Source organism: Mastomys coucha, unplaced genomic scaffold, assembly GCF_008632895.1.
Source record: "Mastomys coucha isolate ucsf_1 unplaced genomic scaffold, UCSF_Mcou_1 pScaffold16, whole genome shotgun sequence".
Lineage (NCBI taxonomy): Eukaryota > Metazoa > Chordata > Mammalia > Rodentia > Muridae > Mastomys > Mastomys coucha.
Genome location: NW_022196898.1, coordinates 29,760,531 through 29,784,098, shown reverse-complemented (window position 1 = coordinate 29,784,098; position 23,568 = coordinate 29,760,531). Strand labels below are relative to the sequence as shown.

At 36.3% G+C, this 23,568-nt stretch overlaps 1 protein-coding gene across 9 annotated transcripts in view; it reads left to right on the top strand.

The window, feature by feature from the left end:
- The window catches only part of Gria2 (glutamate ionotropic receptor AMPA type subunit 2), a 112,440-nt gene that overhangs the window by 65,069 nt on the left and 23,803 nt on the right, over nt 1-23,568 (top strand). For all 9 annotated transcript variants that reach the window (XR_004119595.1, XM_031374153.1, XM_031374155.1 and 6 more), the window contains exons 5-9: nt 4,058-4,111; nt 8,658-8,819; nt 20,791-20,958; nt 21,243-21,347; nt 22,138-22,248. Coding sequence is in view for 8 of the 9 variants with exons in the window: in XM_031374153.1 (XP_031230013.1) it covers nt 4,058-4,111; nt 8,658-8,819; nt 20,791-20,958; nt 21,243-21,347; nt 22,138-22,248 (600 nt within the window). In the remaining variant the exon portion in view is untranslated. The remainder of the gene's footprint in view (nt 1-4,057; nt 4,112-8,657; nt 8,820-20,790; nt 20,959-21,242; nt 21,348-22,137; nt 22,249-23,568) is intronic.

The following is a 23,568-nucleotide window of genomic DNA, read 5'->3' as shown; positions in this document are numbered from 1 at the left end:
GTGTATGTGTGTCTGTATATGTGTGTATATGCGTATGTGTCTGTATGTGTGTATGTGTGTGTGTAAGAGAGAGAGAGAGAGATATGTATGAACTGAGAGACATAGACAGGAACAGAGAGACTGTAGCTGCTTGAAAATACATAAAATCAGAAAGAAAACATACAATTGTACAAGCACTTGTATTCCTTCTAGCCCATGAAATACAAATTGAAATTCACTGATATATTCCTTACATAAAGTTCTTGAAACAAGTGTTTACAAAGCCTTAATTGATACATAATATAGGCCTGAAGAAATAAAAATGGAGTGTCTTATGTAGAATTAGATAACTACTTCAAACTAATGAAACCTGAAAAATAATCAAATGTGTACAAGAGAGGAGAATAATTTTAATTGAAACAATCTTGATTCTGGTCTCAGGAGATGAAGCTAGGATTGGTGTTAACCTCATTCTCTTGTTAAAATGGGCACTTCAGAATCACATTTGAATTTCATAGGAGGTTCTCATTAAAGTTGAATTTTAATAATATTCGGTAGTCTGATTTACAATTTTAAATATTCCTGCTGCTCCATAATAAATACAGGTGAAAGCCACAATTGTGTGTCCTTCAAAACTATAAGTAGGGAAAACTGTGTAGCAAACTGCAGTGATAAAATGCAAGCAATGTTTGAAGCAAAATCTATAATTAGTTATGTAAGCTTCCATGTAATACAGACCAAAATGCATTGTTTTATATCTATATTCCATAAATGTGCACCTCTATTGATTCATTAAATTAGTGCACAGAATGGATTGCGTACCACTTAATAATCATTTATTAAAGGCATTCTCTAAGGGAAGGGTGCAAATAATGACAAGAAAGACTGCTATTTGAATCTTATGAGATTTCTTGTTGGGGAAGAAAATACATGTAGATTCAGAACTAAAAATTATAGCATATAAATTGGTGCCACTCAGCTTTTTGTTAATATAACAAATAATATAGTAAATCAAATTACAGGAAGGAAATGTTTATTTTGGTTCATTATGATGGAAATATTTATCTATGTTCACTTGCCTGTGATTTTCCACCTTGTGGCAAGACTATCTACAATGATGTGTGTGCGTGTATGTGTGTGTGTGTGCGTGTATGTGTACGTGTGTGCATGTGTGTGTGTGTGTGTGTGTGTGTGTGTGTGTGTGTTTTGGAAGGAACTGCTTACTTCAGTGTAGCTCAAGCAGAACTGTCTCATGTTCTTAAGACCTTACATTATTGCCTAGCTCATTAGCCACATACAGCCTTCCAGTAGCACCAAACTGAGTGTCAAGTCTTTAATATTCGGGCTCTGGGTAGATCATAGAACATCTAAACTATGTAAGGGGTCTATGATGATTGGAGGAGGATAGACCTATCTTTTGAGAGAAATGATTTGTACAAAGTTCACACAAGAGGTAGTATTTGGCTAGCTTTGAGCCATTCACTTATCTTTTCAATGAATATTCCATCTCCTTAGTATTTGCTGTGCTGACACTGCAGTAAGTCTACAGGAACACTATTAAAATATTGCAAGCCCCATCAAAGCATGCGGATGCTGTGGTTATGTAATATCAACATGGATGTACCACGACTGAAAAGAACAAACTGTTCTGGGAAAAGGATAACTGAAAGGAACCATTTAGATTAGGTCATAATGTTCTTCAAGGAACAGCTTTCACTAAGTGCAAGGTTGTGATAAGGCACATCCTAAGAAAGAGGACACTCTTTTATTAATGCATTCAACTAGTATTTGCAAGAGAAAAGAGATGGAGTGAGACTCTTTATCTTCATAGCAGCTGGAAATTAGCAACAAAATTAACTTGCATTAGATTAAGACTATTTTAATATCATTTGATAAAACCCTAAAGACACTTATTTCTAGCTGTGATCAGATGAGAAAAGTATCTAGCCATCAAAACACTTGTAAATTAACATAATTTTTTATTGTATAATACTAAGTGCTATTATAAAGCAAAATCATAATGGCTTCTATGGCAACACTAACATTTATAAAACTTGAATCTAGTGAATATTTCTATCACATCTTTTTCTCAGTAAACAGAAGTAAGGACGACTGGTATCATTTTGACTGTTTATTTTAATTATCCAATAGAAAATGGACATTCACAAGGTAGCTTGCTCAGTAAGCAGAATCAACAGATGTTTCGAAGATATTTATGGACACAATGCATGCTGATTAAGCTGAAATGAATTAGAATATTTTTCACTTGCAAGAACATTTTTTCTTCAATCTTCTGCCTTCAACCTGGGGCATACAATTTTTTATGAAAAGGCAATTTGGTTATGTGAGGCAAAAATGGGTTAGAAGGCAATGTAAACCCTAATGTCTTTTCACACAGCTGCTACACAACATGAACTTTGTATTCTGTAGAATCTTTTCAAGAAAATATCTCTTTGCTTTTGAGCCAAATGTGCTGATTCATGCCTCTGACTTTGTCTCAGGTGATGGACAGTCATAGAAGTCTTCAGCCAGGAGATGACTACCAGGCTGAGACTGGTTATGCCTTGCATGTTAATAACACATGCTTGTGGTAAAGAGAAGAAATTTGCAAGTAAAAATATAGAAGATGTAAAGTCCTGAGCTGTTTGTAAGAAGTGTGCTATTATGCAAAAGCAGTTAAGAGAACCCATGTGGTCTGAGTTCAGAGGGAGGGAAGAGTGGATCTAGAGTAGTCTGCAGGATCATTACAGTATTCAGTGTGAGGAATTTGCACAGAGACAATGGGAGCCAGAGAACTAGGAAGTAAAATAATGCTTTGTATATATTTTTTGGTAGCTTTCAGTTACACGTTTCCCATTTGTTTGATTATTTTCCTTAAAAATGGAAGGATAGTGGTCCAAACTTGGAATCCCAGGACTCTGGAGTCTGTGGCAGAAGGGCTGGGTTGGCCTGCATGCCGAGTTCAAGGAGAATATGGGCTACAGAGTAGGACCTTTACTGAAATAATAAATCAATAAAATTTAAAGGAATTATTTTGAAAATAAATATCTAGACTTCCTTGGATCATTTTATGATTTTTTCAGCTTTATGATTCCTTGGAAGGCATATGAATTTAGCAGAAGCTGTCTGTTTGCACTCTATTATTTCCCTGTGGTACCAATATGCAGAATGATACTCCCTGGCATAGGTCACTGCTCCACTCATAAATTCCTCCAGTCATGAAAGGAAGGAAATCATGCTTCTCTGAATTCTTGTTTGCAAGCTATGAAGGCCAGGAGATTAGTGGAATTAAATGCATTTTTTACCTTAGTTATTTTTATTTTACAGTGGTTGATCACTAGTGGCATCTCTGTACAGTACTACACCAGGCCGCTCACCTGCACCTAAATTTCCATGTCAACGATATAGTAAAGAAAGTGTACCTTAATAATATTCAAAGATTTTATAGCCATTGCTAGAGTAATCTCTCATTCTAAGATGTAAGCTTATCTTGCCATTGAGTTTTGACTCTGATTTATGAAGTGAAATTAGTTTCTTGGCTACTTTGTTGCCTAAAGTGAAAAGCAATATTTATTTGAACTAGGTTTTGGCTGCATCAAGGACAATATTACATTTGCTCATTAATATCCCCTAATCTTTCTATAAACTATGCCTGTTATATGTTGAATACTGTTGATGGAAAATTATAACATTTCAGAATTTTTATCAGGTAGTTATTTTATTAAGAAGACAGAAATATAGGCTGATAGAAATAAAATTATTACTTGTTATGAATTAAATGTGGTTTCTTTTATGTTTATTCCTCAAACTGCATGGTATAATTTCAGTATTGACTAAAAAAGGGGAGTTAGTTTTATTTATTGTTGACTGTGTAATAGATAACATTTATTAAACACTAAAGTGAATCAATATATTTTCTTGAGAAATATTCTCTGTACTTGATACAAATGTTTTACTGAAAATGACTTGTGGAATATAAAACTTAAATTTTTATCTTTTGCTAATTAGATCATGATAGCAGAAATTTTGCCTTATTTTTCTTCATATGTATTAAATGTTTGTGTTTTATCCTTGCTAGGTTATTACCATTGGAAAACACGTTAAAGGGTACCATTATATCATTGCAAATCTGGTAGGTGAATTAATTGACATTATTTTATCTACTAAATTTTTATTATGATATATTTATTTATATTTCATGGATATGGGTAGTTTGTCTGTATGAATATTTGTACACTACCTGCATAGAGTGCCTGTAGATTGTAGATGAGGATCTATTGTTCACTAGAACTGGAGTTACCTGTCTGGAGCCATCCTGTAATATGGATGCTGGAAACTTAATCCTGGTACTTTTAGATACAGAACCACCTCCCTAGCCCCTCTATGTGATCTTTTTTGAAAATATTTATTTGAAATAATCATCATTCATAAGGGATATTTTAAAAATATAGTCTGATTTTATTTTTAGGCAAGAAAGGAAATGTTTTATTTGGTTGTTTTAAAGTTTATTTTCCAACCTTTAAATTAGTTCTAGTTATTGCATGTGTTATAAATATCTTCATAACCATACTTACTCAAAAATTATCTTGGTAATTTTTCACTAAGTGAAGCTTTTCAAAAATATAAAGTTTAAATCTTTAGTTATCTATTTTTTATGCCACTGTGTTCTATAAACTTACTATATGCATACTTAAGGTTTTAATATCAATAATATGTGAAATTGGTGCACATTTATGATGAAAGTAAATCTAAAATATGGTATTATTATGTCAATAAAATTATCAGTTACATATCATAGCAATGTAATAGTAATGTTTTAAAAATATTTTATTTCTGATTTTCTACATAACACGATGAAATGAAACTGAATACTTATTTGTGTTGATCATGTTCCCATCAATATTCTTGTCCATTCAGAACATATTGAAAAAGCAGATTGGTTAATTATATTTCTTTGTTTATTTTTCTTTTATAATTATAGCCAATCAATTTAGATTGTTGAACACTTATTTTTATTTCCAAAATAGGCTTTAAAGTGGCAGTCAAACAGGCTTTGGCTTTCCTCATGGTCTTTGAACGGCTATGACCCTGTTTGTTGGAAATTATCACCACACAACTTGATAAAAAATATGGCGAGACCAGGAAAAAGGCTGCAAATGAATATTTATTCTCGACTGTGTGAAAAGGCTGCACACAAGCTTTGTGTTTATTCAAATACAGGCTTCTTTTTATGGTTTATAGAGTATCAGTTTATCTCTCAGAAAACATCCCTAGTATGACAGAAAAATGCAAAAAAAACAGAACAAGCGTTTCAATAAATAGTGTTTTCGCTAAGAACACTCAACTTAGTATCAGTGAATGTCCTGAGTGACATGGTTACAACCTCCTACAACATGGTTAAATCCTCTGGGATTTTTCTCTGAGTGTGTACCTAGGAGATTGGAAAAGACTGTACAGACACAAGGGTTAACAGGAGCTAAGGCTCTGCAATGAGTTTTGTTCAGCTTTGTTCCATGCCTAAAACAGCCTGTACACTCAGTCCCTGTGTGAATTGTGCCATTTGATAGAATAGAGAACAGTGCCACAGTAAAAGCTGCAATCTTTAAAAATGTCCAGATGGAGAAGATTATATTGGAACATTGAGAAATAATGACAGAAGGTGTCTCATCAATTTGAGAGTTGCTATGTAATGCCACGAAAAAGGAAAGCACTGTTGTCTAAGTGAACAAGTCCATGCTTTGGTCATGACTCTATTTAGAAATCTACCCAAATTAATTCGGAATCTGAATTCGGGTCTGTTTTCTCTTTCCTGAATGCCTGATTTCCTGAGTCCTGACTCTACTGGAATATCTGAGAATTTGGACCCTTCATGATGTTGAAGTCTGAAAACTGCCTCCTGATGTTCAGGGATTTAATTCTCCAAGTTCTCAATAGAAAAGTAACACTTTCCCATGGCCAGTGCCTTAGAGATGCTAAAAGCGGTGATTGTGAAAGATTCTTTAAAATCCTTGCATATTGGTAAACCATTTTAAGAGATGCTAAATGGTGGACTTATTTCTTCAGATTCAGGCTCTGATTAAGTTCTCTTTGTAGTTTTTGAAAGATTAACTGGTCCATATTATGATGAGGGTCATAAGATCCTGTGCTCACATTTCTCTCTGTTCTCATGGATTTAACTTGCTAATTATCATTTAAAGCATGTAGGCTCCTGTTTTTCAGTCTTGTTAATATATCTCCCTGAATGATAGTATGGTTTTAATTTGGTGAGATGTTGTACCTGACTTGTCCAGCCCTCATTCTGTCTCTGTCTCCCTTCTTTCTTCTAATTCTCCACCTCCTCTTCTTTCTTATCCACTTTCTTTCTTCTTTCTCCTCCTGTTTCACATATATATGAAAACCGCACTATTCTCTTCCAAAGTGCTTGGGGGTAAATGGCGTTCTAAACCCAGAAATTGATTGTTTTGTCACTGTGCAAGGATTATAACAGAGTGGCTTCTATTGTCTCTGGGAAATTCTGTTTGAAATATGCCAAGGAGTAAAGAAAGAAAACACTGAAAAAATGCAGATCCTTATTTAGGATCAAACCTATCAAACCTATCAAGAACTTCAGTTGAAGCTGTTTGTTGTATAATCAGAGAAAAATGACAGCATGAATAAAAGTAAATGAAACCCAAAGAAAGAGATAATGAGACTGAAATTGCCAGCAAGATAGAAAGTCAGAGGCTTTATCTCAGTTATACTGAACAGATGAGGCATGAGACTGGAGAGATGTGACAAGCACGGGAAGCAGACAGGTAGCTCCCGCTCTTGCTGTATTCTCTTATTCGATCTGGAGAGGCAGACCTTGGCTCCATGTGCACATTAGTCAGATTTTGATGCTAGCGGGAACCTGTAAGGCATCAATAGAACCAAGATGGGGAGAAAACAGGAAGAATGTGGTTCAGTTGATACCTGGGTAAATTTTGTTTTGTTTTGTTTTGTTTTGCTCGGTTTTTATTTTGGTCTTTTGTTTGTTTTTTGTTTGTTTGTTTTTATTTTCACACAAATGAAGAGGGTCCCCTGAGCTGGTCTCTTTGTGTTAGAAACTCTATGTTCGGGGCTGGAGAGATGGCTCAGCCCTGTTGCTCTGTGTTACATAAACTGCCCTATTCTGTCCCAAAGTTTATGAAGGCAGAGAGGGTGTTCTAAATCCAGAAATAGGTAATCTTATCACTCTCTAAGGATTAAGATGGAGTGGCTTCAGTTTTCTCTGGAAAATTCTGTTCAAAAAGTTATGGATGCGAGTTATTATTTAGAATTACGAGATGCTTATAGATCAGGGCATCAGCTGAACTTATCAAATGGGCCCCTGTACACCTAGATACATCAATAGGAGCCTTCATACAGAATTCTGAGCCATGCCTTTAGTTGCCCATCATTCTATTTCCAGAGTTTAACCACACACATTTGTATATAGACTGGAAATGTTTAAAAAGCACATAACAAAGAGGCAAAGCTAACTAAAAAGGGCCCATAAGCACTCCTCCCACCCTTGAGGCTTACAGCTAAGCATCTGGATGAGCTACACTTGCACAGCAGAAATGCAGAATCCACTTAGCACTGCTCATAGTGCTAAGTAACAAAAGTGCATAGTGTAGAAACAAAATTGTAGGCTAGCAAGAACCTTTCTTTGCCAGGGTGAAAAAAATGTAATAATTCTTGTTTTAAATATTAACTACAAATAAAAGATTGATGCTTAATTCAGGATATATTTAATCATTATACATGATAGAATGAAGATGTTTAAAATATGAATACATTAATAATTGCCATAATGAAATTTGATCTCTAGTTCTATCCTTGATTAGAAAAGGAAAATTCAGTTAAAATTTAATCACAAAATAACATTTTGATTTATGAAAATGTAACATGGAACTTTGTATTTGATTCTTTCATGCAACAGCAACTGAATAAAATTTTAAGTTGAAAAATTTAAATTTTAAATTAAAATATTAATATTATATTAAAAATTCATTTTATGTGAGTACATGAGTGCAAAACCTGTATTCATAAGAAGATGACATCAAAATAGTTAAAAGAGGGTGTGAACTGCCCATTGAGGATGCTGGAAGGGAACTTGGGTCCTCTCCAAGAGCAGAACAGATGCCCTTAATCACCCAACTGATTGATAAAATTCAACTGTCATTTTGATTTGTTTCTCATTTAATATAAAATTATATTTCTGTTAAACAATTTAAGAACAAAATTAGATATTTGTTTTTCCCTTTTCATTTTAAAGATATTTTATCTGGCGAGTGAATGATCAGTTTAAGTGAGAATAGTTTGATCAATGATTTCCATATGTAAGCACATGGCTGTGCTCCTTGATAAATGCAATGAGGAAAACCCAGTCCTTACCTGAACCATGGAAGCTGAATCAGTATGAGAGAAAACTCCTATGTAAATATCCCTGTGAGCTCTACATGAGAGGGCCACCAGTAAACATACTGATTGGGGACCTGCCATGATTCCTCTTTTATATGAGGTGTGCTGACAAGTATTAGTTATTAAATACATGAAATCTTTTTGAAGGCATTTTATCTCTTCTGTGTGTGCTTAACCGGCCAAGACATAACATGGGGAGAGGTACGGGAAAGGTTACAACCCACAGGGATAACCCAAATCTGTTTTATGCCTAGGGATTTACTGATGGAGACCTGCTGAAAATTCAGTTTGGAGGAGCAAATGTCTCTGGATTTCAGATTGTAGACTATGATGACTCCTTGGTGTCTAAATTTATAGAAAGATGGTCAACACTGGAAGAGAAAGAATACCCTGGAGCACACACGGCGACGATTAAGGTTTGCATTAAGGGAAAGAAGGGGATTAGAAAATGCTGGAGGGAGAAATGTGCAGCACAGAATATGGCGAGCAAGTAGAACGATGAGCACATTTCTTACATTTTGCTTTTGTAGATAAAAAAAAATGGTGTTTTACTGTAGTGTGCCTGAACCCCACAATGTCTTCATTCATTTATCTATCCAGTGGAAATTTTATATTCTGTGGATTATCAAGTAGGAACTTTGGTGACAAATCAGTGCACAGACTGTACAGACTGCTGCTTTCACTCACGGTACTGTAAGGACAGGCAGTCAAAAGACCACAGCACGGAAAGGAAGATTAAGTCATGAAATGGATGGCAGAAGTTAAAACAGAAGTTATATGCCTTGTCTAAGGAGGCATTATAAAACGTAAGACCCATGAAACAAAAGGCTGTGGCTGTTATTTTCAGTACTTTGACTATAAATAAAAAGAACAGCAGATATGAACCTTTTCAAACTTCAATCAACTCACTTGTATATAGTTTAGACAATAAGCATATGATTTAGTGAGTGTGTTATATGTATAAAATAATTGATCATGAGTAATCTGAAAACATCAGAAAGCTTATAAAAACATGGTTACTTTAATAATATATATATATATTTCCTAGCTATATTATAGAAAGTTTGAGATTCTATATTTAGGTTACATAAATAGTTTCTTTTAATGTTTGAATCATTTTCAGAGAACTACATTGTTGTATGTTAAAAAATACTTTGTCTTATTTTCTAAAAGGTAAGTGACTTCCTGTTTGGTGACCTTGAATTTAACACTTTTGCTGTCTATTATGTAATCTTGTGGAATACAGTCATGCAACACAGTTTCTGAGAATGACAATGGACACTTGGTGTCACAGGGCATGTCTCCATCTGGATTAATGAAAGTTTAAGTGCTCATCCATCCCTTCCTTGGACTTCAGGCCTCTGATGCTTTCAGTGTAAGATATGCAATGGAGAGTGCATTCCTCTCACATCCTTAACTGATCTTCAAAGTCTTTAATACACATAGTAGCATCCCCATACTGCCTCTGTGAGAAACATAAAAGAAAAATGGATTTCATTTTGTCTCCTGGAATTCACATTATGATTTGGTTCATGTGTCTTTATCAAGATGGATGGGGAGAGGGAAATCTAGAAACACATTCTGTGAAATTTTTGCTGAAACTTATTCCGAGAATTCAGTCTGCTGAGCTCACCCAATATACCCTTTGCTTTGCTCCATTTATGTTCACAGTGACTTCCTTTGGTCTGCCTTACCTAACTTTCAACAAGTTCATGATGGTACATCCTAGTATGATACTGCAAAAAAGGAAGGTTTATTAGTTTGAAATAGGTTTGGAATCTGCATTTGACCCAGATCAATGTTCTCATTCATACAGCACGATCATGGCTGTTATTTCCCAGCTGTTGTGAAGACTAAATACCATTTAGTAGATTTTTAGCACAGTGTGGAAACCATAGATCCTAATAAAGGCTTATTGTTTCTCCAATCCTGATCGAAAATTCAGAGAATTTCAGCCAGTTGTGAAGGTCTATTCCAAGTTGAACATGTTGTATTTCCTCTATTTTACCCCAGAGGCTTCATACAGATCACTGAAAGCCTTTGGGGCTTAAAATGAAGGAATTTCAAACTTTTATGTTCTCTTTGCTCTTTGCTCTGCCCTCACTCTTGGCCCTTCCTCCATCTTTCCCTCCATCATCTTCTCCACATTGACATACACACTGTATTTTTCAAATATATACTTCCTGCCTATAAAGTTTACATTAGGCACACTTAGAGATCAACAAAAGTTATTCATAAAACAGATCTATAAAAATATACTGTAGTAAAGGTAATGTAAGTGTGCTGTCATAGTTTCTGCTCATGTCATACTAATTATTACTTATGTGATAATTTGTGACAGTGACACAGTACCTCTGTGAAGTAAGGCAATGAGGATGGTTCAGGCATTGTTGCTTTTCTTCTTTCCTTATTGTTTTTTTTTTTGTTTGTTTTGTTTTTTCTTAAAAAGTTCTTTACAATGTCTCGCCAACATATTAAATTTGCATTGATACTGTATGTTGGTGACACTACTTAGTAAAAGGAGGCTGACTTTTGGAGAATCTGAGCAAACTCTGTCATGAACCTGGATAGTAAAATTAACGGAAGATGACATATGAAAGCTGGATATACTGAATGAAGGGATGACCTATATGTTACACAGGACAGAGAGGAAGAACATGAGGTTATGCCCTGAATATCAGAACAGCCTGCAATTTAAGTCTTATGATTTATTTACTTCCGACATTTAACTGCAAACTTTGCAGCAGAATTGAACATTGAAAGTTATAACCATGAAGAAAATATTTATATGAGAAAATGAATACCTTTATGATTTTTTTTGACTTATATAGGTAGAACTAAGAAGGAGCTCTATCATATGTCTAAATAAAACCTTTTCTCTGTGTAATTTTTGTTTGAAGGAAAGGATGCAAATCTCTCTAATGAGATTACTATCTAGTGAGGTAATATCCTTTCGTGATGGTTTGGGTGGCTTTGTTGATTATAGCACTTATACTGTTGATTAAAATCACATTTTAGTGCTCTATAATAAAAATTGTAAAAATCATACACAATAAGAGCTATGGGCATGAAAAATTTATACATTTGCAATTCATCAAATGAAATTCTTTGCATGGTTAGGCTTTAGAATTATACCAAATTGTGGGAAAGAGAAATGCATGTTTGAAAGTTTAAATTCCTAAAACTTAATATAGACTCCTCATTTTCTTAATTAAAATATATTCGATTGATACATGTAAAACCTTAATTTAATATGTACATATTTTAATAATAAACAAATAACAATGTTTAAATTTCTTCCTCTTTACATAATTAAAAATTGACTGGAGTCACAGCATTGAGACATTAAATATGATTCTCACTAATGGTCTAATGACTTGCAACAATGTTCAAGCATTCATTCTTTAGAACAGCACATGTTGCAACTCTGTAGTAGGTACTGCTCTATGTGAGATAAAACACAAAATATCGACATACTTTTACATCAGAAACCAGTAATCACTCTGTCCCACTGACAGAAATGGTCCTGTTGACATCTCAAACTTAACTCTTTATTATCTCTCCTAAGCTTTTGATTTTCCCATTGGAACCTTTGTCCTCTTTAGCCTCTGCAAATTCCTCTTTGCACTGTCTTTCCCATAACATGATGACAACTCTGACTTTATGTGCTGTTTAGACCAAGCATTTGAAAATATTAACACTATCCTTCTTCTTGCAGCTCACATCCATCCTGCAGAAAATCTAGCTCTGTCTCAATTTTCACCTTGCTTTGTCTTGTCCTCTACAACTAGCCCAAAACAAACCACCACCCACTGTCAACTCTGTTATGGGGCTTTCTTAAGAAATTATTCTCCAGCTTCCTCTTTCTCTTGTCTCTTCAATTTTTGTACTCCCTTTAAAATATAGTTATAGAATTTCATAATTCTCCAAAAGCCCCAGAATCCTTTTGCATTTGGTATGAACACTGAAGTCACCTTCTTGACATAAGGATTGCTCATGTTCCACTATTCCCATGTGACCTCAATAACTGATAATTTCTCCTCACTGAGTTTGCTGTAACTGTATTTCTCACTTTTAGTCCTTAAACACTCTGACATTTTCTGACTTAGTGTCTCTATGCTGGCTATTTCCTTTTCTAGATCATTCTCTCATTTCTCTTCACAAGTAAGCCTGTTGCATTTCTTCAAGCTTTATTAAATTGCATCTTCCCATTGAAGCTGGAGGTCAGCTCTCTAAACAATAGTTTTTACTCCATTCAACAGAGGTGGTGGTGACATTGAGTGTCTCTGCTTCAAGGAGTTTTCTTTTCTTTTAAAAGTTATTCTTGTCTCTACTGTCACGTATTTGTAAATAAATTCTTCTTGGTGCTGTTAGTTTTATCCCTTTGCTTTTAAGTAAGAGTCATGTTGCTTGTAGCTGATCCATCACAAGGATGTAAAATAAAGACTGAAAAATAGTGGCTTCAAGTAACTTCCTGCATATTCAAGTAGGGGGAGGCATTATACATAATGATCATGCCAAGGAGCTTATGGGGTAGAAAGGATTCTTGCAAGAAGCAAAGGTGTTTGAAATTTGAAAGTGAGTAAGTTCCATAGATTAGGGGATCAGAGGCTCCAAGTAAAGGAAAAACTATGAAAGTTTCCTAGTCCAGTAAAACAGAAGACTTACATCAGTCTGGGGACTGAATAGAGGTGTCTAAGGACTATGCAGAGTCAGGGAGTGCTGATGCTGACAGGTCTGATGCTCTGAGTTCCTTGCACAGCATCGTGAAAGGCTATAACCTTCAGGGAGTGGGTGCTGATCAGTTGGGCACAAGATGATAACTGGACTCCCTGGTGACAAGTTGTTGCAAGAATCACAAGGAGAAAGGTATCTCAAAATTGTCCAGGCAGGCCAGGGTGGAGCCAAAATTGTGCCTACAGATGGGTAGAAACAAATGGATTTATCACATTAGCATTGCTTCTTAATTTCTTTATAAAAGAAATAACTGCAGACATTACAACCATTTGTATCTAATTTACTGATAAGTGCAGTTAAGAGATATGTGTAGATAAAAAATAGCAAGACTGTGAGAAGCATGTGTTTCCTTTTAGACGGTGGTTGTTAATCATAGAACGTGCACAGGAGAGCCTCACGGGATACACTTGTAGTGTAGGAGGCTATCTGTAATCTAGCCTGACTTTCTTTTCCAAGGGGCAGTGGAAATAGATCATTCACCTCTCTTGAAGATTTCAAGAGGAGATAGAGAGTATAAGTAGACTGACAAGTATGTAAAAATTGTAAGTATTTTCATATTGAGAGAGATTTTATGTTTTCAGAGTCTCCATCTTGCCAGACATGGCTATCTTCGTTTCCTTTTCATATGGTAACTGTTGCTCCACTCTTTTTTAATGTCCTGCTGGCAGTAAGGAGCTCAACTACTACCATGGACTCACATCTGTGTGGCACTTTAAATAATGCCTCTCCCACCACAATCTCATTTTACTCAGGAATCGACTTAACACATTCTCAAACTTTCTTAATTGCTGCCCTAAGAGTATTATTGGGCCTTCTGAAAATAGTATAATCTTTTTTTCAGTCTGGTAATTAGCATAATGCATTAAATAGTACCCTGGTGGCCTAATAGAATTAATTCTGCCTTGTGAGTGTTTAAACTGACCATAGATACAGCTAAGACTCAGCATTTACTACTGCAAATATTAAAGCAACTTACTCATCACACCTAAAAGTTTGGTGCATTTAAGCCTTTGCACTTTGTAGTTAAAAAGACATATGTAAATCAATCCCAAATAATTACAAAACTGATATTGCTAAGATAATATATCCTGAAAAAGTGCTTGCAAATAAATATATTGTGCTATTTAAATGAATTATACCCGGTTATAATTGTAATGAAGGACATCTGTGCTCTGCTGCATTTACTCGTTTATTCCTCCGAAAGAGCACTTGTAAGACAGGAGGATATCTTTGAAATCTCTGCTGCAACAATTATATAAAAGGCCAATTTCAGCCTTTAGTAAAGGCTACATAAATATTTACAATGTTTGCTGACTCTGCTCTTACCCGTGGTCTCTTCATTATGCAAAGGCTCCAGGGACTGGTGGGTAGACATCTTTGATCACCAAGTGTAGTAATTTAAACCAGAATCACTTTAGTACAGTTGTTCTCAACCTTCCTAATGCTGTGACCCTTTAATACAGTTCCTCATGTTGTGGTGAGCCCTAACCATAAAATCATGCCATGGCTACTTCATAAATGTAGTTTTGTTACTCTGATGAATCGAAATGTAAATATCTGATATGGAGGATATCTGATATGTGACCCCCCCCCGCAACAGGGTAGTGACTCACAGGTTCAGAAAATCTGCTGTAGACAGTCTGTTTCCTCATAAGTTGTTAACCACAAGGAACTGGGCATGGAGGAGAGTGATCGAGTCAGCCATGAAATGAGGCTCTGAAGCAGTCCTTCCTGTAGCTGAATCAAGCCAGACAGTGCTTTAAACTGAGCTTCTTGGTCTATTTTAGCTTGCCTAATTAGCTTTAGGTACAGGTTTGAATCTCTAAATATATAATTCCAAGTGTCTGAATTGAGAGGCTTGCTCCTTAAGTAAGATTTTCTATCAAAATCAACAAACAGTCTTGATATTTTTGGCATATGCGTATGTGTGTGTGTGTGTGTTCCTTTGAAAATATCAGGCTTTCTTTTTGTTATAGTCATTGAGATTATTTTTGTTATTCTGAGAAAAAATAATAGATGTTAATTCTAGTTTCTTTACACTGAGCTCCCATTTCCCTCTTGGGAACTGTGCTCCACTGGCTGGTCTAATTGCCAAAGAGGTGGAGCTTCGTGATGGTTTCATGCCTCTATGCAGTGCGGATCCAAAGGGCACATGTTCAAGATGCTTTACAGTAAATTAAAGATGACCTTATCACAGACAGCTCTTCAAGAGGGTGGACAGTCAGTGAATTTTAAATTAAGATAAGTGAATAATTTCAGGCTCCTGCTGTTCTCTTTCCTCGAGTCTCTATTTGATTCATAGACATTGTAAGGAATTAAAATAAAAGATTTGCTAAATCTTTCTTATAAATGTACTTAACTTTCATAGCGCCCACTACTTTGATCCTATTGATAATTATTTTGTAAAGGAAAGAATCAGAATACTAGATTGTATTAGAGTCTGCAAAGGTATGTTATAGTTTAGGTAACGGGTGCTCTCTTAGATATGAGGATGAGAATTCTTACCAAGCAGTGAAACTTTCATCCTGAAGTATGTCATGGGAAACATTATTTTACAGAAAGTAAGGTAGTGTTAAGGAATGTCTTAAGTGCCTGGCAGGACGAAGCAGGTGGCAATTCTCACTCAGATGTCTTAGGCGATGCTCTTTACTGTGTGAGTGACCTAGTTTCTGAAATGATTGTACCACAGAATTCTGCTTTTTATAAAAGAGATCGTGATTCTCAGGGCAAGTGAAAATACCCTTGCTTTACAGCAAGATTGACAGTAATCAAAACAGATTGCTGGCCAATAATTTACACATTTAGCCTATTTTACTATTTGCCAACTGACTATTTTCTATTCATCTACGTACTTAACACATTTACCCAATGAAATGGCAGTTGTCATGGTATGGCTTCTTAGGAGTCAAGATTCTCTGTTTTTCATAGTGATAGTCTAGTTCCCAACCTTCCTAATGCTGTGCTGCTTTGATGTAGTACCTCATATTGTAGTAACCCTTTGACCATAAAATTTATCTTTGTTGCTACTTCATGACTCTAATTTTACTACTATTACAAATCACTAATGGAAATCTCTGTGTTTTCCAGTGGTCTTAGGTGGACCCTGTGCAAGGGTTGTTCAACCCCACAGGGGTTGTGACCCATGGGTTGAGAACACCTGGTCTAGCGCAAACCAGAACGTCACTCATGCCATTATCTCTAAATGACAGAGAGCTAGCTTCAAATTCTTCCCTAATAGCAAACTTTTGGGGCTATGTGTAAAAGACAACTTTACAGACCTGTAACCTTCATCTATAAAATCAGAATGACTTGTGGCTTTAGATGCTTTTGTAACTGTCAGGTCACAAGAAAACTATTTGTACCTTTGCATGTTTTGTACCCACAAGCGCCATACAGAGACCTAAGTGGACGAGGACTTTCTTACTACTTGGTGTTGTTCAGTACCTGCCCACATCCCAATAGATACTGTTTATGTGTCTTTAAGAAGCATCACATAGCAGCTCTTTGGAAACCATCCGAGATAGCAGAGGAGCCAGGTGGGCAAATCCGAGTGTAGGCCTGCTTTCTAACACACAAGCTCTGTGCTTCCTAAAGTATATTCAAGCAATTTCAAGTTTCATAACAAATTAAAAATGGGGCAATATATAGGATATAAAAAATTTTAGTAGTGGCTAGTGTCTGGTATTTTTGTTTTAAATATTATTTTCTATGTTTTCAAGACTTAGATAATGTGTCAGAAAACCTGGCCCCATGTGATAATCAGCAAAAGCTTGTACTGTAGTCATGGCCTTCTCTTTTACATTCATATGTACAAGATGAGATAAACACAACATTTTCCTCTCTACTGCCTTCTCTGGTGTTAGAAATGGCCATCTTGTGGTATCAGTGATTACACTATTGCATTATTGAATGATTTGCATGATATTATTGGACATGACAAACATTTAAAATTTACATTACATTTTATCTCTGAAAAAATAAGTCTCAATAAAGATGCACTTAAAATGGAATAAAGCATACATTTGGAAAATGGACCATGAAAACGATTTCTCAGGTTTCTTGTGCTTGTGTGATGATGCAGTGCCTGTGGGGAGAGCTAAGCCAAATGGCCCCCCACTGAAGGATAAATTCACAACTCTGAGAGAGTTCACAGAACATAAACATCAAGGCAGGGAAGCAGCAGTTGTTTCCAGAGATGGAAGATAGTTACACTGTCATCATGTTCCCTTCTAACTAATTTATATCTACTTTAGCAAGTGGTGGAATCAAATGGAAATATTTAACTTACCAGTCAAAATTGTGAGTGTACTTGTTTAGGAAAATGAGTGAACCACAAACTCAGAGCAGAAGCTAAAAGGCACAGAATGCTGAGTGTCTCCTAGCTCTGAATTGTGCTTCTAATTGTGAGTTTAAATTTAAAGAGATAATAAACTTAGCATGTATTTAGGTTGGAGCATTTGAGTAAGGTTGAGGGGACAATAGTCCACCCCCACCCGTAAGCACTGAGCATGCCTAGCTGCAGTGCGGATGTGTTCCTTGGATGAGAATGCTTTTTAGTTATTCCTAATCATATTTCTAATGTAGTTTGCAGGGTATTATTATCCTCTAAAACTGTTTAGTGGGTAGCCTCGTGGTTTTCTCCCTGTAATGAGAGCAAGCTGACTTAATAAAGATCTTGGCCTTTAGCTATTACAATTTTAATAAAAATTGCAATATTTTCTTAATATCCAACTTATTCAATTTAAGTTCCATTACCTATTCAGAGACCTAGGCATTAGTGTTAAGAGTTAAGTTGGCAATGAACTGAATGTTCTTCAGAAAGAAAATTAATGTTTTTCACTGTGGGATAATAAAAATAGACACATTGAGGCCGACAAAACTTGCTATATCCTTCTTATTGGCTTCCGCAAATCTTTTAAATCAACATGATTTTTTTATTTTTTTTACTAGATATTTTCTTTATTTACATGTCATTTTTCCCAGTTTCCCCTCCAAAAAAAATCAATCAAACAAACAAAAAACAACAACAAGAACAAACCCCTGTTCCCTCCCCCTCCCCCCTCCCCCTGCTCGCCACCCTACCCTCTCCCACTTACTGACCCTGATATTCCCCTACACTGAGGCATAGAACCTTCACAGGACCAAGGGCCTCTCTTCCCATTGATGACCGACTTGGCCATCCTCTACTATACACATGCTGCCAGAGTAATCAGTCCTACCATGTGTACTCTTTGGTTGGTGGTTTAGTCCTTGGGAGCTCTGAAGGTACTAGTTAGTTCATATTGTTGTTCATCCTAAGGGGCTGCAAACCCTTCAGCTTCTTCGGTCCTTTCTCTAGGTCTTTCATTTGGTGACCCTGTACTCAGGTCAATGGATGGCTATGAGCTTCTACTTCTGTGTTAGTCAGGTACTGTCAGAGCCTCTCAGGAGACAGCTATATCAGTCCTTCCTTCAGTCTCTGCTACATAGTTAGTCTCTGCAACTCCTTCCATGGGTATTTTGTTCCCCCTTTTAAGAAGGAATGAAGTGTCCACATTTTGGTCTTCCTTCTTCTTGAGTTTCTTGTGGTTTGTGGATTGTACTTTGAGTATTCCGAACTTTTGGGCTAATAACCACTTATCAGAGAGTGCTCACCATGTGTGTTCTTTCGTGACTGGGTTACCTCACTCAGGATGATATTCTCCAGATCAATCCATTTCCCTAAGAATTTCATAAATTCATTGTTTTTAATAGCTGAGTAGTATTCCATTGTGTAGATGTACCTCTAGTTTCTTTGGCTTGAATTTTAAAAAGCCATAATCCTTCCTTCTTTCCTCCTTATTTCCTTCTTTATTCCTTTATCATTTTCTGTCTTTTCAATATGTCAAACCCAATTGTAGTACATAAGAATTCAGTGGTAACAGACAAGAACTATCCTCCCCTCAAGTACTTATTCTTGTGAGGAAGATAGTTAAAAGAAACATGAAGAATAGCCACACAGGATAATCGGATGCTGGAAAATGCTATAAATAAGACGAAGAGGAACATAGCTGATGGAGGGCTGTATAGGAAAGGCAGCACTAAGGAAGGCACATTTATGAGTTTTGGAATGGCACTCACAACCAGGAACCGAAGAACAGCACTTAGCAAAAACAGAGAAGATTGATGTGCTAAGACAGATTCAGAAATTCCTCTCAATGTACTTTTCTAAGAAGGAAATCAAAAATGGGCTAGCGATTAGAAGGATACATTCATCTGAAGCATTTTGGTGCTTCTCTACTTTTCTTTCCTCTCCTTTCTTATTTTCATCTCCAATCTTCTCTTATTTCTTCCTTTAAGTGTGGTAGAAGATAAACAAGTTGGTTTTCTTGTAGAGATGGTCCAGGAGAGAGAGCAAGAGAAAGTGAGCTGTTGAGAAGTGATGCCTGTGTGATTTCAGAAACAAGTGTGCTTAAGCAAACCAGAGGAGTGAGATCAGAACACTGGAAAAGAGTTCTCCCCCCACCCATGATAGAATGGGGCCAGTTCTCATCTGTCAGCTCAGGAGAGGCTTAGGCTTTTCTGCAGGAGACAAAATGGGAACTTCTACCCAGGTCCTCTTGTTCTCCACAATACAACATAATAAGGAGTCTGAAGAAAAAGAAGCATGTGGGGGCTATGTGGTATTTAGAAAACAGTCTGTGTCACTATGGGAAAGAAGCATCACTGGAGAAAATAAAGACTGTTCAGCTGAACAGCACACCACTTTGGACTTAGGTTAAGAATTTACGGTCACCTGGCACTGGTGGCACACACCTTTCATCCCAGCACTTAGGAGGTAGAGGCGGGCAGATTTCTGAGTTCGAGGCCAGCCTGGTCTACAAAGTGAGTTCCAGGACAGCCAGAGCTATACAGAAAAAAAAGGAATTTAGTGTCACAATATCAGTTGTGACATTGCATTTTTCTCCAGCTGTACTCCACTTGTTGGTACCTTTAGATTGAAAAATGTGTAGTGATATTTATTAAACCTTTATGAGAGAAGTGAAGTTGGTCACTGGCAATAGTAGCATAGCCAACAGATGCAGTCTAGTAATGCCTGCTCAGCCACTATAAGTTTGAGTTAGCATTCTCATAGATGGTTAAAGCACAAAATAACTGAAGGATGATGATAGAATTTGTTTCTTCTAAGCACTCAGGAGAATATAAATAAATGGTCTATCACCACTCTAGTGTGACTACCACCAAGGTTGAATTACAGATTCAGAATCCAAAATTTCATCTATTTTCTGCCTATTTTAACTAGAGAATCTCTTGTTGGACATCAGAGATATGCTTATTCTCATTTTGAAAGTTTATATATCATCACAGCTGGGCATAGAGTACTAGTTCAATGAGAAACTGATCTCATAAAAATAATAGTTTCAGTTAAAATTGTTAAAATACTAATCTATTAGGGCATTTTGAGTGGGCACAGCATGTTGCATAGTCCCATTGTCCATTCTCTGCTTGGATTCTGAGGCAGCTGGATAGAGGAGCTGTGTTTTAACTTCTTGGAGCTTTTTATCTGGTATCTGCGTTGCGTGGTAGGCAAGAACAGTCTGGATGATTTGTGCTGCATGGTAGGCAAGGCCTATGTGCGGCAAAGCCCTGAGTCTTTTCTCCAGTCTTTATAATGTGTGTGATTCTTTTCAGTATACTTCGGCCCTGACCTACGATGCTGTCCAAGTGATGACTGAAGCATTCCGCAACCTTCGGAAGCAGAGGATTGAAATCTCCCGGAGAGGAAATGCAGGAGATTGTTTGGCCAACCCAGCTGTGCCTTGGGGACAAGGTGTAGAAATAGAAAGGGCCCTCAAGCAGGTCAGTTTCACAGAATGAGTGCTGATGTGACTTAACACGGGCATTAAAAGGTAGTGTTTGTTTTTCCTGCCAAACCAAATAAGCCACCCTTCTTTTACTCCCGTTGAACACACAGGCCCTGTGTTTTCCCTCCAAACACAAAGATAGGCTAAAGATTAAACAGAAACCCATTAAACTAACCTTTTATTTATGTATTTATTTTAGGTCAGTGTGAGCAGTCTGCACAGCTTGTATTTTGGACTTGATCAAATTATAACTGTGTTTTATTTCATTTCCATCATTAGGTTCAAGTTGAAGGTCTCTCTGGAAATATAAAGTTTGACCAGAATGGAAAAAGAATAAACTACACAATTAACATCATGGAGCTCAAAACAAATGGGCCCCGGAAGGTAAAACTTTAAGGGTGGAAAGTGAGCAGGCAGATTCCATCAGGAGTCCTCACAACTGTGGTCAAAGGGCGCATGCATGTAGATAGTAGTAGTGAACTACTTCTAAAAACAACGTTAAGTTTGAGATCCGCTTGCTGAATCAAATAGACTTGCTTTTGGTAAGCAACAGTGCAGTAGAATCTAAAATAGTACCTGTAAGCAGAAATGATACACTTGTTTTTAATTTTGAAAGGAAGGCTATAAGTACAAGATAAGGCAACTGCTAAAGATGGAATGAGCTTGGAAGAAATAAATAGCCATGGAAACGTGTGTTGAACTTTATAATTAAAACCTTTGCTTAAAATAGTTTGGCTAAAATGTCACTGTTTGGGTATATTTGCATAATCACCCCACAGTGTAACTTATCCAGGAAAGTGAAAATTGAGCCAGTTGCACTTACTTGCTCATGCCTTTAATCTCAGAACAACAGAGTCTGTGGCAGCAGGATTGTGATTTGAATGCATGTTGAATTCTACACAAACCAGCATAAATTCATTCCATATTCTTGCCTCCAACAAACAAAACCAAATAAACAAATAGTAAAAAAGAAGATTCCACCCGATTTAGAACATGATATTTACAATTTCAATCCCGATTACATTGTGTTTATGACTGTAAAATTTTTGTTATTATTTAGAATTCTAGTCAATGAGGGTGTTAGTTTGGATACAGGCATGGGTTTGAAAAGCATACAGTGTATTACATTAAGATGGTTCATTTCTCCGTGTTTATCAGCTGTGACCTTTTTCAGATTGGGTACTGGAGTGAAGTGGATAAAATGGTTGTCACCCTAACTGAGATCCCCTCTGGAAATGACACATCTGGACTTGAAAACAAAACTGTGGTTGTCACCACAATATTGGTAAGTAACTCCATGTACTTATATTCAGCTCTGGTTTTCCATAGACAAAGCTTCCAGTTGGAGAGCTGGTGTTTATGGTTTTGGAAAGTAACCACACCAGGCACCTTTTACTCTGCATATTTGTCAGTGTGTCACTTACTGCATGTTTACTTGGAAAGAATTACACATGGGCTAAGTTCAAGCATTCAGAATGTTCTGATTCTCTAGGAGGCTGAAGTCAAGCCTAACAGCTAATTGGTACCCTGCTGCTGACATAGGGGAACAATAGAACAATTTCTGTTTTGTTTTTCATACTTCATACTTCCTTTCAAATCTTACCCATCTCTGACTTATCATCACCCTCCCATTTGATATTGTGGCCTGGTAATGCTGTTGACCCATCTTCTATCATAATAAAGACCCCTTAAAGGCACAGATGATCATCTTCATACCCTTCCTTTGAACATACTGGTGACTGTATACCCAGTTCTAGATACCTGAACAGTGAAAGACCAAGGCAAAGCTCACCTGAATGTGGAACATCTAGGATGTGGATTGAAGAAGGGAAAAATATGAATCATGAGGACAAGATGCTTAGCAAGGGAGTGAGAGAAGTTGGAATTCACAATGATACATGGTTTTGAAATAAAATGATTGTGTACTGCTTTACTTAGCAGGGAAGTTATAAATCTGTGAATTCATCCTTTGACAACACAAGACAAAATTGTAGATGCACTTATAAGAGATTTAAATAAAACACTACCATCACCTGAAATTCTCATAATGACTATGAGTTAGACTCACATCTTACTATTGATCAGAACCACTATCTCACTTAAATTTATATTCCATGACATTCCAAAATGGACAATATTAGAGTTATTGAATCATTTTTCATATGTCCTCTTTCATGTGCTTGTAAAAAGAGAATCTCTATGGGTGTAATTGGGGAATCATTCTAGAGGGTTATATCTCACAGATGAAGTGATACACAATGCTTTCAGGAATAGAATCAGTATGTTTCCTTGACAGTGGTCATTGATTATTTAGGTTTATGATGATTGTGCTTGGAGGAGCAGTAACACGTAACTTGGCTGAATTCTGGGTCTTAGGGTTGGCATTCACCAGCCATGATGAAGGGTAAAGTAGACACAAAGTTAAATACAGTAGCTGTTAAAAACTAAAAGTTCTCTCTCTAATGTTTAAGGATTCCAAATATGGTGAGGAGGCTTTTGGGTATCTTATTCTGATATGATTAGATATAAGCCACTTAATGACCAATAATGTACAGATTTAAGAAACTTTGTTGTAGAAGCACTATATATATATATATATATATAT